Raw genomic sequence first — 16,082 nt, forward strand, 5'->3', positions numbered from 1 at the left:
GGAAAGAGAGAAGGCACCCCTCTCTTCCCACGCTAATAACCACCCTGATCAACCTGCTGAAAAGCTTTGGTAACATGTCATTGAGAGGTCAATAGTCTTAGTAAATCTCAAATGCTTGGGAGATTTTCTTGGTTGTTGCTGAAATTCCCCATGAAAGGGAACTCTTTTAAGATTCCTCTCCAACAAAGGACTTGAAGCTACTGGTATAAACCTGCCTGAACTGCAAGCACTAGCCTGTTGCTTATTGATAGTGGCCTGAGCACTACAAAATCGCACGTGTGCGTATGACTTCACGTACACCAATAGCCTCAAGCGTAGTAAGCGCATGTGTAAAATAGAAAATCTCTTGTGTGTATACTGAGTTTCTAGAGTACCTGAGCAGCGTCAGGCAGGCAGAGATCTGTGTGCTGTGACCAAAGCTAAGCTGTAAAAGAGCTGACAGGTTCTCTAAAGGAATGTGTGTAGATTTGGAGCCAGACCCTCTCTCCTGCAACTGGAGTTTATTCCATTTACACTGTTAAATGGGTGAGGATGTTATTGAAGTCCTTGTCCATAAGCAGGGTGAGGTTTAGAGAAGACACAGCGGGGGGTGCTCAGCAGCTGTGCTGCTGTGCAAGGGCAGAAGTCATGAACCTTGCAGGGCAGCACTGGTTTTTCATGTTCCATCTCTCCCACTCTGTGGATTTCTGATGGTGGCAGGTGCTCATGGGACTGCCCTGGTGGATTCTCATCCTGCCCTGATATTTTGTGATTGAATGGCATTTGAATAGACTAGACTATTTCAGTTGGAAGGGACGTACAACGACCATCTAGTCCCACTGCGTGACCAATTCAGAACTGACCAAGTTAAAGCATGTTGTTAAGGACGTTGTCCAAATGACTCTTAAACACTGATAGGCCTGGGGTATCCACCACCTCTCTAGGAAGCCTGTTCCAGTGTTTGACCACCCTTTCAGTAAAAAAATGCTTCCTAATGTCCAGTCTAAACCTCCTCTGTCACAGCTCTGGACTATTCCCACATGTCCTGTCACTGGATTCAGAGAGAAGAGATCAGCGTATCCCTCTCCATGTCCCTTCCTTGGGAAGCTGTAGAGAGCAATGAGGTGACCCCCAGCCTCCTTTTCTCCAAACTAGACAAACCCAAGTCCTCAGCTGCTCCTCACAGGGCATTCCTTCCAGCCCTTTCACCAGCTTCGCTGCTGTTCTCTGGATGCATTCAAAGACCTTCACATCCTTCTTAAATTGCGGGGCTCAGAACCACGCACAGTACCCAAGGTGAGACTGCACCACTGCTGAGTACAGGTTCAACCCCTTTTGAGCAGCTGGTCGTGCTGTGTGTGACGCACCCCAGGATGCGGTTTGCCCTCTTGGCTGCCAGGGCACTGCTGATTCCTATTGAGCTGCTGTGGACCAGCACCCTCAGATCCCTTTCTGCAGGACTACGCTTCAGTTGCTGCTATCCCAGTTCATACTTGTGCCTGGTGTTACTCCGTCCTAGGTGCAGAATTCAGCATTTGGACTTGTTAAACTTCATCCCATTAATAATAGCCCTGTGCTCCAGTATAGATTCCTCTGCAAGGCATCTGAAAGGTGCAGTACTGAGGCTGTAACAAGTCGATCTCCTCTTGACTACCTACTACTTAAGCAGTAAGGAGAACCAGTAGAGATCTTTCCCAGTAATTTGTCCTTATTAAACAGTTCCTCCAAAATGATATCTTGTCAGTCCTCAAGTCCGCTTGCTTCTTGTCCTTACCCTGCTGGGGTAGCAGCAGTGTTTGCGTTGGTGGTTGTTGATTACATGAGCAGTCAGCAATCCTCTGGTTGCTAGATTAAGTTGAAATGCTATTTGCTTTTCTATGGAATGTGAATTCACATTCGTTACAAGAACATTTCCTTTTAATAACAATTTTAATATATATACAAACACGCATTTTTCTTGTTTTGACTGCTTTACTATTGACACATATTGCTCCAAGGAGTGGAGAACAGAAATCAACCAGCCTGATGAATTGCGAAGTGCAGTTCAGGCTCGGGGATACTTATCCTGAAATTCAGCTACTTGCACTGTGAGCTTAGACTTTTTAACTGATTGCTCCAGTGTTTAACTAGTTCAGGTAATTTTTCTGCTTCAACTAACTTTGAACATATCCTTTTACTTAGGAAGGTCATGGGTAATAAGTTGTATATGGTTGCTCAGCATATTCAGAGGTGTGGAGTTTGGGGAGAAAATTTTTGTCTTCTGAGATCTTAAACCATACACAGGAATGCAGTTCTGTTGCAGCAAGTAATCTCACTGCTGGTATTGCCTTACAATTTAATGTACCACTTAGGACAGCACTGCGGTATGTAATGAACAGTTTACTTCACTGTTGCTGCTTCATGAATTGTGGAGATACTGAGTAATATTTAAAAGCCTTCTTGTATTAATCAAAACCAAGCAGTACAGAAATGTGCCCCTCGAGTAGCCTTTGTCATCTTAACATATGTATTTTGTATCTGCATGGATATTAAGTTAATTGTGGGATAACTCTCAAAAGATAAGGGGAGCTGTAAAGGAATGGCCTTGTTCCCAAGTTCCCAAACTGGAATTTTTTTTTTATTAGCAAGAATATTTTTATCCATCATAATTTTTGAAAACACACTCACAGTGTGTGATGGTGGCAGTAGAAAAATCATTTCACTGAGAAGAGCGGGACTTAAAATTTGGTCTCTTTGGGAGGCAAATGGAGTATAAGATGTGAGATGATGACTTCCCCTAGGAAGAATGAATGTCCGGGCTTCAGAAGCAGAATATCAGAACCCTGGCCATACTAGGATGGCCCTTGCTGCCTTTGCCACCAGGGAGTTTGTGGGATCTTACATTAGTTATAAAACTAAATTCAAAATCACTGCAGAACATTTGGTTTAGGGTAGAAAATATTCCTGTAAGTCTGTGAAGTCTTCACAGGTGGTTTTCCAGGAACAGAGACCTGGAGTACCTACCTGCCTGCTTGCCATTCACACACGTGCGTGTACGTGCACACACCCCTTTCTTCTTTTCCAGTCTGTAGGCACGTGTGAGGAAGCCTGGACCGTGCAGTCAGGGTCCACGCAGCTGGTGTGTTTGGAGCCCCAGCCCAAGGAACAGCAGTTTCCTCGCAGGCCTATTTGATAAATTTGTTTAGAAACAGCCTAATATTCACAGCTGTGGTAGTGCGATGAAGCAGATTAAAGGAGATGTCTTCCTTCCATGAGTGTGGTTTTCTCTGGTGTTAAGATGAGTCACTGGGGAGAGGGAGAATGGTGGTTCTGTGAATGTCAGCAAGACATTTCCATGCAAGAGTTCTAGTACGTTTCAGTAGAATGTTTCCTGAAATGCCAGTCTGTGGACCATTAACATGAAATATAAGGAGTCAAAGTGATCAATAGGTTTTGGTTGATTTGTTTTTTTTTTTTTTTTTTAAATCTACCAGACTGATCCTACCCTGATAGCCAGGCAGTAACTCCCAGCTCAGCCTGTTTGAGGGCACAGATGGAGGGCAGTAGTGTTTGCTCCCAGCAGCTTTCTTTGCGTCATCTGCAGGGAGAAGTGTGTGGGCTGCATGGAGTCTTCTTTGGCTACCAGCTTGGACCACGCTGATCATGCATGAACATGCTTGTGCTCTGCTAGACTTTGCCCCTGCTCTTTATTCTGGCCTCTTATTATCATTGCTTGCATGTTTTTAAATCATTCTTGTCCTTTTCTCATTAGATTCTTTTCCAAGAATAACTAAAGCTCTTCCTTCTATTCTTCATCTTCTCATCTTCTATGGTTAGATGACTGTAGGAAAGGTCTCACGTGCAATTGGAGCTGTGGCTGAAGTTCTTGTCAATCTGTATGTGAATGATCACAGACCCAAGCCACAGCTTCCTCCCCTTGAACTGGTAAGACTAAATCCACAAAACCCCCAGTAACTTAAGAATGGCATTTCCAGAATGTCATCCTGACTTAAGACCCTTGTTGTGGGGTACTTTAAGCATTATGAAAGGTCTTAGTCTAACACTTACTAAGGAATTGAGTGAATTATTTGCAAAATAAGCTGGTGTTTGTATGTGCTGGCAATGTTGCTCACCATGCCTTCTACTTATATTTTTATTACTTCTCTGTATGAATTAAAACTTCAGAAGGCTTTTAATAAATGTAATTACTGGTACAACTAGTGACAGAACACAGTTATTAATCAGGGTGGCTTCTGAAGAAAGTTTTGTACAGTACGTGTTTATGCAGTTATTTTTAACACACAAATGCTGAATCACCATGCTGTATTTTGAGGAGAGCTGTTTTTAAACTCTGACGCTGTTCTGTGTTGAATTCAGAAGCAGTCTCTGGACAGAGCTACAGGTTCTTGCCCCATTCCTCATTCTGCACCTCCTGCCTCTACTGGCCAGAGCTGTCAAGTATTGGGAAGCGAAGTAAGGTGTCGTGTTGTGGTGATGTCACTGACTTACTAGCTAGCACTAAACTCAATTGCTCCCACTTTGTTGCAATATGTGTGCAATTAACATTGTATTTTTAAAAAAGCATTTGTACGTTTTTCCATTTGCATGGTTGCTCATTTGGAAAGATTCATGCTCTGAAATGATCTGTCACAGAAAAAGAGATTACTAATGGCAGGTTTGGAATACGGTTCTTGACTTTTAAACACTAGACGATGCGACACCACCACTTGTACTTAACATTAAAAAATTGTTCCAAGGCCTTCAAATTAAAGATGAGTTGTGTGGGCTGCGTGCTGCTGTTTCTCAATGTGCCGAGACTCTGCCAAGCCTGCGCCTCCTCTCTCCCATACGTAGTACCTGTCCTGTGGCAGCAGGGATGGTGGAAGGGGAGGGAGACTGTGATGGCTGTAGTAGACAGGATGCTCATCTGTATGGACCTATAACCAAGCATAATATCAATAACAGAAAGAAATATCCTCATACCTGCCTCTAATAAGAAAAGGGAAGCCCAGTGTCATCTAATCCATTTATGATTTATTTTTCTGTACCTTTTGCATGCGTATCCAGAGAGGATGAGATTTTTGGCAATGAAAAAACATTAACTGCCAGCCAAAATTCAACAAAAATTTTCAAAATAGTTTCAAGTTGTCAATATGGATCATGTTTTAAAGTCCAATGAGTTAAAAGTATTCTGAATGTCCGTGGTAGGAGTTAAACAGATTTTTAAAACAAACTAAGCCCCAGTTTGGGCTCTAGTTTCCGGAGGAACATGGCTGCGAAGGGAAGCATGTTTGCAGCAATGTGAATGGCAGTTCGGAATCCGGCATTGAAGACTGTCAGTTTTTCTTCCTGGCCCTTAGAGCACGAGCTGACACTTCCTCCAGAGCGTGTATGAACGGTGTCTTCAGGGTGTCTGTGTTCTTGGCTCCAAGTGCATGTCTGTTGGAGGCTGGCAAGGTCTGCCTTTGCCCTCTTCTGAGCAACACCAGTGCCCGCAGCCGTGAGACACAAGTGCATGAGGCTGCGTGAGCATTTGGGGCTGATGCTGCTCTGCGTACCTGAGTAAACACAAAATATCAGGGGACTTCCAGAGGGAAGCTGGATGCAAGTCCAGCTGAAAACTCACCTCTTAGAAGTCTGATTTATGAATTGCTGCATAAACCTACAGAATTACAGCAAATGAGTGATGAGAAAGCTGACGTGCTTATTTTACTGGTGTGTGGAGGGTGCTGTGTAAAACTTCAAGCAGCCAAAGCAGCTGCCCACTGAAGTATTTATACCTGGGTGTAGTGCAATGGCTTCATGTGAGTTTCTATTTGTATCTTTTAACAGGGATCTCTGCGAAAAGAATTTCCTCAGTCTATCGGGGGGAGTGACGTTTGTTATTTCTGCAAAAAACGGGTGTATGTTATGGAGCGGCTGAGTGCAGAAGGCCACTTCTTTCATAGGGAGTGCTTCAAGTGTGAAATATGTTCTACAACACTCCGTTTAGGAATTTATGCTTTTGATGTTGAAGAAGGTAATATAGGAGCTATTTAAGAATATTTTAAAATTTCTTAAGTGTTGATGCTTTTAATGGAACTAGGTAAAAAGACCTGGCCAAGTAGCTCAGTCAGGAGGAGCTCTGCCAGTTGTTTGCATCCTTCCTAACCTCCAAGTCCTTGTACTTGCAGTTCTAGTCTTTTAATAGAATCCAGTTATGACAGACTCAAGTTTTAAATGAAAGAATCCTCAGTGGATTTTGAGTAACCAAAATGCAGTTTGTCCAATCGCAGCTCAAAGCAGAGAGGAAGGAAAAGGGTGATACTTCTATAACAGTATGGAATTACTCTCATCTCTTAGTTATAACTGTCTGCTAAATAGCATGACCTGTAAGCTTTGGTGATGGCAGATATACGCAGATGGAGGGTATTTAAGCTATTTCTTTTAAGATGTTAGGGCTCAGGAGTTGAAAGCAATAGTACTGGCCTAGCAGCACCTAGCTCAGATGTTAGGTGCTGAATCCCACCTACAGCCTGGGGTTTGGAGATGGGGAATTTCTTTTTCTTTTTTTTTTTTTTTTTAAGCTTAGAGGGAAATTATTAAACTGAGTTGAAATCCTTTTGCCACTTCCAAATGATTTGAATAGATTTGAATATTAAAATCATGTCCTTCTATGAAAGGATTGAAGAATCAGAGCTAAAGGTGGTTCTTCTGCAGTCCAGAGAATCTTCTACAGAGACTTCTTTGAACTGATTGACTTATTGCTGCTTGATGTCTTGTGCTGGTTTGTGACTTGGTACTTATAGAATCTTGTTTTTCTGCTGATAATTAATCTTAAACCTCTGTGGTTTAAGACCTTGCCTTATTTAACAAAAGTACAAATCTGTGTACTGTAAAAGAAACTAATTCAGAGCTGTTTCCTGTTTAGAATGTGGCAAGTTTCCCACTCCTTTTGCTGTCCAACTTACTTATCCTGAGATCATCTTTTTATAAATGTAACAGTGGGGTTTCAGTCAATAGGTGTCCAGGTAAAATATCCTATAACTTATTTTCTGTCTTGTAGGTAAATTTTACTGTAAGCCGCATTTTACGCACTGCAAAATCAGTACTAAACACAGAAAGAGAAGAGCAACCTTACCAATCCAGGGAAAGGTACGTATCAGTTATGAGACTCGAGGCAGCTTTATCTGGGCAGAGTGCAATTCTTGTGTAAGATGTTTCATACGTGATGTCCAGAACTAGTAAAATCAATACTAAAATATAATCTCCTGACTCTGCGAATTTGGCATATTTACAGTCTGGGTCTCAATGGAAACTAGCTTTTCCTATACAAAGTCAAGTTGAACTTAAGAGCAATTGGAAATGGCGATATATGCAAAAACTTAAACAGTATCAAACTGGACTTCAAATTTTTCGGACATCTGTTTAACAATTTTTTAATGCTTTATATAAGGAGGCAACAGAAGCGTGGAAGAAAGAGGATCCCAATCCCACAGAGACCACCACAGAAAGCACTTTGCCTACTGCTAGCAGTCCAGAGGACAGGTCCCCAGGTATCCTGACTTCCTTCTTTAGGGGCACGCTAAGCTGGCCCCTTCGGGTGACAAGGGATCTGCTTGACATTCCCAGACGCCTGTCTAACTGGATGCATGGTTTTCTGCACGCTACCAATCTTCATTTCAGGGACAATGCATATAACTATACCTACTTGTACGAACTCTTGAGCCTTGGTGTGCCGTTCCTCTGTGCTCTTCTGGAGGTACTTGCTCATATGTACCGGGAAGCAGAGCTGTCACTTGAGAATGTGCTTGAATGGGTGAAAAAAATCTATAGGGTTTAAATTCTTCTATGTGTCTTGCTCTGTTGTGCCTTTCAGATTTTCAAAATTAACAGCCCTGCTATTTTCTTGAGGGTTTTTTGTTTGTTTTTTACTTTTCATGCAATTCAATGTGTGACTTAAATGAATGGTGGATTCCTTCTGTTATAAAGAGGTGCAATCAAAATTTTCCATATAAAATGTACTGTATGTTAGAGCATGAAGGGCAGTGTCCAGACACATTTCCGAAACACGGAGACGGATGAAGGATATTTTGTAGATTACTGTTTTCCCCATCTTATCCGGCGATCAGACCATGGTGGGAGCTGGTACATTTTAAAACCATTTTCCTCCATGTTCCATTTCTCCCCACCTCGGTGGCTGTTTTTTTCGGTTGATTTTTTTTTTGTTTGTTTTTTTGTTAGACCAAGAAAGAATGTGCATTCTTTCAGATGTTTGGGGAATGTTTATGACAGTTGACTGGGTTTTGAAACCTGAATATGGCGCATACCCTTTTTTTCTCCTTGCTTTCATCTTTGCTCTGGGTTATGAGGTTTATAACTTGCATGAATATGTTAAAAAAAAGAAAGTATGTACTTAATTCACATTGCTCTTAGTCATGCTTTTGACATTCTTTACATGTGACTAGATACCCTTTGTTGATAGTGGGTTTAATCTGTACTACTAACTTATTTAAAATTTGAAATAAATTTGAAGAGCAAATCTTAGTGGAGTGAAGGCTTGGTTGATACTGTAAGTCAAAGGAACTGGTAGTGTGATTACATCTGACTTCTTCCCCAAGTTAACGCTTCCTTGTTAGGTGGATGGTTTGAGGAATATCAGTTTACGGAGCGCTCATCTGTAACAAGTCCCTGCTGCTGAGCCTTTGGGTAGGCACTGCTCCTGATGTCTTCTGGAATTTTTTAAAAAATACAAATCTAGAACAACCAACAAAACCCTACAGATGCAGTCTAAGGAGATTTCCTCCTAGCTGGATGTTTTGCTCATTTCAATGTATCATTCTGAAGCCAGGTGAATTCTGTGATCTGGGGCAGCTGTTAAGTGAATTTCTTTCAGGTGTCTCTCAACAAGGACTGCCTTTATCAGAAGGTGTCTGGACAGCTTAAATGAGCTATTTAATGGCAAGGAGACACCAACATCCCAAATTCTGATTTATTTTCAGCCTAGTCAGTGAGGTAAGCATGCTCCCTGCCTCTGAAGTGCCTAAATGTTTAAATTCAGAAGGTAACCAAGAAGTAGGTAAATATATAAACACGGTAATATGTATAGCCTAAAATTAAAAGCATCTGTTGCATTCATTTCTAGCCAAAAGTATGTGGCTTAAATAATAGAAAATAATATCAGATTCAGTTACTACCAAAGTTGAGGAGCACCTTCCAGTGGTCTTAAATGACTGCACTGTTTGTGGGCTGGCAGTTTACTGATTTTTTTTTTTTTAACATAATGTGGGAAAAAATTATTTGAATTATTTTGTTTCTTAGGTATTACAAGGAAATATGTTTTCTGCTTAAAATAAATGAAACTGGATTTTTCTTCTAGGTAGTTTGGCTTTCTTTAAACTATGAGGATAAAGTTTTTTACATTTTAGAGTGCTTATATATTTTGGGGGAAAACTGTAAATTATACACACAGAACTAACTTGAAAAAATGCTTGAAGAAAATTGTTTCGGTATACGGTAGCATTTGTTTGAAATAAATTGCCATTAATGCTCAAACATGTATTCAGCGAAACTTTGCTAGAGTATTGACTGGACACAGTGACAATTACAGCAACATGGTGGGCACCTGTATATGTAAAGAAATGTATCTGTACCTCCTGTATAGCAGTTAAAAACCCTACTTTGGAACGCTGTATGCTTTTAAATTATTTGTTAACAGTAGGAATTGTCTCACCCCAGAAAGGAAGAACTCTGCAGTGCAATTTGCCATGTTACTCCTGCAGTGCAGCAAATTGCTAACTGGTAAAAGTTAAAATTTGGCTTGCCATCAATTTTAATTTCAGTGTATCCAGCACAGTCTTTAGGAACATTTTTTTCCTGAAATTTTCTCCTCCATCTTAGTACAGGAAATTTGCAATGTGAGCATAAAGGTAAACCTACAAAAAATGGTTATATACTAAGAAACTTGGAAATCTGATGTCCAATGAATTCAAAGAAAATTAATCTTACTAGTAGAAAAATGAAAAATAAAATGAAAAAATTTAAAGGTTGGTATTTGCTTTATATATATTTATATAATGGGAAATAAAATCCCTGTGTTCCCACAACAGAACTCAGGATAATGAAAACTTTTTTCTGAGGAGTTTTAATTACGCTGCATATTCTGCTCGAGTTTGCAGGTGATTCTGCTGGGAGGGCTTTTATCAGTACCAATCTAATTGGTAGATTTTTAAAAATCTCTTCATCTTAATATTCTGCTAGTAAGATTCATACCTCCTTGTCCTCATTCACGAGTTAGTGAAAAAAATGCAGTTTCATTTTGGCCAATTCTTCTTTGTGCCTGTGTAATCTTTCTGGTGCTTCCCTATATAATGAAGTTAAGTCCTGCTTTTTTTTTTTTTCCTGCTGTCTCCTCTGTCAATCTCCTTTGTTGCTTTTAGTCCAACTCGCCATTCCAGTGCTGCACCTACTCACTGGCTGAAGCCTTTCTGCTCTCAGGTGATTTTTTTTCTGCTTGCCAGTTCTAAAATTGCGTGACTAACACTTGTGTTTGACAGCATTTCAGTGGCCTTTGGTTAAAGGTTTTCAGAGCGAACTGTGTGTGACTGATACACTAATGGATGCGCGCTTTAGCATGATCGTTTTGCCTGTTGCTGAGTTTCTAGAAAAGGTAACGTCTCACTGTGGAGAACGTTTTCCTCTCTGTGTCTGTGCACGTACTCTTCCTCGTGCCTTTAAGGTAAGTTAGGCAACTCCATTGTTTCTTGAAAGAACTAGTTAAAGCCTTATTTCTTTCAAAGTATTTAAGGAAAGATTTAAATAAGGTCAGGCAAGATTAGTCAGCTGCTTCTCCTGGTTAGCCTGAACATCTGTTTCCACTGAGCTCAGATATGCAGTGAGGAAGCGATGTGTGAGCACTGTGATGCTTTCTAAGCACTTCTTTGCTTTCGTACTGGAAAAGCATGATATAAAAGGATTCTGTGGGAAAAGTAGCCAAAGCGATGGACGTTCCAGTCTCCCACCCCAAGTGACGAGTAGGCAGGCGTAACGGCAATGCACACACATGCTGGTTTTGGTCTGTAATACCAGAATGCCGGGTTTGTATAACCAGTGTTTTGGTTTGGATTGTTTTGTTAACTAATTAACTGGCCTCATTTGCCATTCTGAATGGATTTGTCTTGCTGCATGAGACGTTGCCACTATTTTTCATGACAAATTTGTGTGATTATAGTGTGTGATTTTTTTTTTTTATATATATGTAAGTTCAAGTATGTGTAATCACATGTTGATAATCTGGAAGGGGAAATGAATCCAAATGAGAAGGAAGGGCTCATTCGACAAGCAAGCGTGCTAAGGTTTTGGTCGATATGGTCACGACCCAGACTCCCCTACGGAAGGGACCTTTCAAAGGGAAGGGCCTTCGGGAACTGCTCTGAGCAGCAGTTTTCAGGAGGGGCCAGACACCCTCTGCCACTTGTCCCGTTTCACATGCCTCAGCCGGGAACGCAGGACGGCTGCGGGGTCGGAGCCGTGCACCTTCCTGACCTGCACGTCCATGTGACTAAAGCAATGGCGTTTTTGGGGTGGGTATCCTAAAAGGTCCTGGTGGCGTCAGAAGTCCCCCTGCTGCACCCACACAGAAACCTTTCTGTATTCTAACGCCGCTTCCTGCACAGACGGTTAGGACGGGGCTTCCTACGTATCTGAGGGCTGTGGGGTTTTGTTACAAAGCTCAGCGTGCTTGAGATGACGGTTGTGAAGTGAAGGTCTGCCATTTCAAACCACTTCCCACTGCTGTGTTTTTTACCCTCTGTTGCAGAGTCTTCCTAGCGCTCCTGGCAAGTGGGGATTCTGTCCTTCTCCTCCTAAATATTCTGTCTTCATTTTACTTGATAATCTTAACTGAATATTTTTATTAAGCAGTTTTTAATGCTGTATTTAAATTTTCACATGGAAATTATGTATTTTGCACACAGTGAAAATTGTTTTAGCTTTATTTATAATCTGCTGTAAACAAAAATAAATGTAGTTCTTTTTAAGTCTCCTCGTTTCATCTTTTCCTTTTGAAAGTATTTCCTGAGGACAGAAACTTAATAGTGACTTCACACTCGTTTCACAAATTCCTTTTCTGGTGGATGCTGTTGTGTTACCTTTGTTGTGGCCTGACCCAAAGGCCAGAGAGTTTCGCTGCGGTGGTATAATCTCATGTGTGTCCCTTTTGGAAGGGACACACGTTGAGGTCCTTGACAAGTTCTCCCATCTGCTGTGGATCAGGCGGTGCCTGGTGTTGGGCTTTATCCTTCCTGGGAATGATAAGTTGGTGTTGGTGAGTGTGGGGTTTGCTTCTGTGGCATTCACAAATGGCACTTGTTCTTTTCTGTTACCTTTTCTTACATTTGTATTTTACATATTAACAAATGTCAGAAAGGTCAGGTTAAGTTACACGTGCTTGGGATCTTGTGTAGGTAGGAAAAGCAGGTAGTAACTATGGGTAAGGCTTTATCTTGCTGCTGGCTCTGGAGTGCTGCAAGCTCCCTGTCTCCTGGACCTCTGCAGCTGATGGTGACCTGTTATCTGAGAACAGTGACCTTGCTTTCTTTATTTATTTGGCCTTCCTTTGCTTTTCTTAATTTTAATTTTTGTCTTTTAAGCTGGTGGTGTGGTTCTTCTCGAACAGCAGGTTCTCAGAAAGAGCTCTCCTACACATCTTCCCCATAATCTTCTCTTTTGCTTGTTCTGCTGTTCTTAAGCTATAATCTCTTCCTTTATTTCAAGAAAAAAAACCCAAATCCCAATAAGAATAGTCCTAATAATTTTAGGTGATGTTGTTTTTTGTTTTTAAAGTGAATTCAAACTGAGCCTTGGTTGAATGACAGAAAAGATTTTTTTCTAGAAGTGTTGCTAAAGACAATATTACTAAAGAACAACAAATGTCATTTCCAATCAACTATTCCATCTTCCCTGCCAGAGAAAAAGCCACCATGCACAGTAGGAAGTTTGCTGTCCGAGGGGGAGATTATTTGCATAATGAAAACATAGGGCGATGAATACCGTTTAAGACAATACTTGGCACTTCCTTAATTGCAATGGACAAAGCGATTTGGGTAAAATTATGTAGTAAATATACTCCTTGCAAAATTTACAGTTTCAGAGCAAGGTCATTTCTGCCATCTTTACACGATCATGAAAACATCAGAAGCGGTTTTTATGTCTGCAGAGGGTGATGTTTGGCACTGAGGCTTTGGGAGGCATCAGATGTTCATGCTGATCTCAAGTTTCACTTATTTCTGCTAAAATACTAGCTTGGAATTGGGATAATGTTAGAGTCTAGATCTGTAGTACTTCTGTTTCTCGTGGTAGTGCAGAAGACTGAAAAAGTCAAATGGCTAGCGAATCCTGGAATATCTACCGGTAAACGGTCTGTGCTCTGGAATGCTCGTGGATGAGACAGGGCACAGTGTACGGAAAAGAAAGAAAACAGACACAATGAGCAACGTGTGGGGACCAGGTTTGTTAGTTCCCTCACTCTCAGTCAAAGTCACTGCATAATAGAACTAAATGTTCCGTGTTTTGCTTCCAGTAATGCTGCTAGAGGAAGACACTAGTGGGTTAAGTTCCGAGTGTATTTAACAAGCCTGATCTGGGACTTCTGTCTTCCCCCAGCCACGTGAGCAGACCTCCCTGTGAGCAGGAGGCTCGAATCCTCCTCCTGCTCTCGCACTGCGCTCTCGGGACGCTCCTGTGCTCTCAGCCTGCAGAAGCGCATGCTGTTACACGGGCATCCCGAAGCAGTAACGCTTTGTCCCTTTGCACGGCTGGCATTGGCAAACAGGCTGCTCTGGTCTCGAGCAGCCGCGGGACTGGGTTCCTTCCAAAAATCATGGGTTTGGAGCAGGTGACACGAGTGCCTCCTTACGTAGTTAATGCTTTCCGAGACTTGAAAGCTGCTGCGTGTTCTAGATGCCGTTATAGCACTAGCAGGCTCGGGAGTTGCTCTGCCTTTCCTCCTGCTGGTCCTGGGTCACGGGGGTTCTGCACTTGTCCGTTGCCGCTGGGGCGGTTTCGGTTGGAAGCAGACGCAGTGCTGTGCTTTTTTGGAACAGCCAGGCCCATCTGTCGTTCTCAAAGCAACAGCATCACCGGCCTAGATGGCTGTTTGTGAAAAGCATACGTGTCAGATTCTGTAAAGGTGACCTTCCTTTATTACGATTATGTTGATGCTTTATAAAGAAAAAGATCTTGCCGTTTTTAAGCATACTTAACTTGAAAAAAAAGTCTTAAAATTGCTCAAATCCCATTGTCAGCCTCTTATTAACTCTACCAAGAAGAACAGTTTCTATTCTTTGTTTCTTTTAGACTGCTACAGCTATAAAATGCCAGTATTTACATTCTGTACTTTTCTGACCTCGAGCAATGGCTACAGTCTGTGTTGTCCCAGAACATTATGGCAATTAGTTACTATAATTGGCTTTAATTTCTGGTTCACTCATTCTTCACATTCCAGTCAAAACAATGAGTTCTGAAATGCACCAAATTCTGCAATAATGTTTGTTTTCAAAGACATGACATGTTTGCAAATGACTTGATTTTTTGCATGAAAGATCATGTTGCTGAAGATCAGAAACATTATGTATTAATACTTGATCCAAGTGTATGTATTAGTCATGTAAATATTTCCCCAAGTCTCTTTCCTTTTTTTCATGAACTGTGTTAACATAAAAAGGGAGGCTTTGATCTCCTCTCATCAGGTGGTGGGCTCCAAACTTGTTTGAAATGGCTGGAATTTCTGATACGTTCCTTTGAAATATGAAATTGCAGAGAAATTTGCATGTTGCTATAGTCTTGAATTTATTCTTTCAGCATTTATTCTGTACTTCTTCGTGTCTTTGTTTTAAGGTTTTTGGTGCTTTGAGCCTCTGTGCAAAAAAAATATTTTAACGGACACTGATCACTGCAGAAGACTGAAACCACAGTGGCTGAACTCCCAATTCACAATTATTACATGCATTAATGTACCGGACTAACCGGGATTGCTCGGATAAGATATTTACATATTTACTCTAAAGTGATAGAAATGCGTGTTATCGTAGCAGGTTTTTTGAGAAGCCGTTTTCTGAACCACCTACATGCAGTGTACCTAGGAGGTTTTCAGTGAGTTGCTGCTTCCTTTACCTCGATTAATTTTTGCTTAGTTTGTATTAGAGCGTTAATGTGCATCATCCCGGATGCGTTCCAAAGTCGTGTGCTTTGGGCTCTGTTTTGCTTTGCCTTGGTTGTGTTTTGTACCTGAATTCTTAAGTGTCTCCAAGTAAGTAATGGGTGCTTTGAAGAAGTTTTGCTACTGAAGAACTTGTGTAGGTGCTGATGTGGGCCCCCGGGGAGAGGGAGAAGACACACTTCTGGCATGGGAACAGGAGGAGGGGCCATGGAGGAGCCCATCACTGGGCCATGCGTGGAGAAGGGGCGGCAGGAAAGCCTTCGTTAGGTGGTGGTGGTTGGGAGCCCAGCAGGCAGTCAGGCGCTGCCCGAGGAGCGGTGTGTGGAAATGGGAGCAGCGGTTGTCTTTATCTTTCTTTGCCTGTTAGCCACCACAACACAGAAATGACTGCTGTAGATGTATGGAGGAGGCATGAGGAAAAAGGAGGAGAATGGTGGCAAGAACTGAAATCTGTGAAATGTCAGACATCGTATCTTTTATAGGAGTCCTTTTTCAAGGTCAGAAATCCACCTGGCAGTTTAAGTGAGATGAAAATTCAAAGTTTGGACAGGACATCAGCTTGGGAATGTTGCTAGAAGCCCCTACAGCCTCATAAGGCAGGTCTGTGAAATCCCTTAATGGGATGTCTTCAGGTTCAAGCTCTGCTGCAAGTGATCCTCCCATGCAGCCTCGTACCTTTTGAAGCTCAGGCTCCAGGGCACAGCTGAAGCTGTCACAGGTTTGAGCTCAGCTTTCATTCCAGTGCGGGCTGGTAACTGGTGTATTGCAGCATCACCAAGCTCTAAGCAGTGTGTGGTTTCCCCATCCCATGGGAGCTGTGTTTCCGTGGCAAGCGCTTTCTGCTGTATCTCATCCCTAGCTTGCTGGGTTCATTTCAGCTGCACTTCCACAGCACTGGTGTGGACACTCTATCTGGACACGGATTTAC

General features: G+C 41.9%; 1 protein-coding gene across 2 annotated transcripts in view; it reads left to right on the plus strand.

The window, feature by feature from the left end:
• The window catches only part of MICAL2 (microtubule associated monooxygenase, calponin and LIM domain containing 2), a 51,445-nt gene extending 41,028 nt beyond the window's left edge, over positions 1–10,417 (plus strand). Inside the window, exons 20-26 of one of the 2 annotated variants that reach the window (XM_010140065.1) lie at positions 1,966–2,016; positions 3,796–3,903; positions 4,336–4,431; positions 5,791–5,977; positions 7,004–7,092; positions 7,394–7,493; positions 10,377–10,417. In XM_010140065.1, coding sequence (XP_010138367.1) covers positions 1,966–2,016; positions 3,796–3,903; positions 4,336–4,431; positions 5,791–5,977; positions 7,004–7,092; positions 7,394–7,493; positions 10,377–10,417 — 672 coding nt within the window. The remainder of the gene's footprint in view (positions 1–1,965; positions 2,017–3,795; positions 3,904–4,335; positions 4,432–5,790; positions 5,978–7,003; positions 7,093–7,393; positions 7,494–10,376) is intronic. The other variant, XM_010140066.1, reaches the window with a different exon arrangement.
• The last annotated feature ends 5,665 nt before the right edge of the window (positions 10,418–16,082 follow it).

The sequence above is a fragment of the Buceros rhinoceros genome, unplaced genomic scaffold (genome assembly GCF_000710305.1).
Source record: "Buceros rhinoceros silvestris isolate BGI_N320 unplaced genomic scaffold, ASM71030v1 scaffold2447, whole genome shotgun sequence".
NCBI lineage: Eukaryota > Metazoa > Chordata > Aves > Bucerotiformes > Bucerotidae > Buceros > Buceros rhinoceros.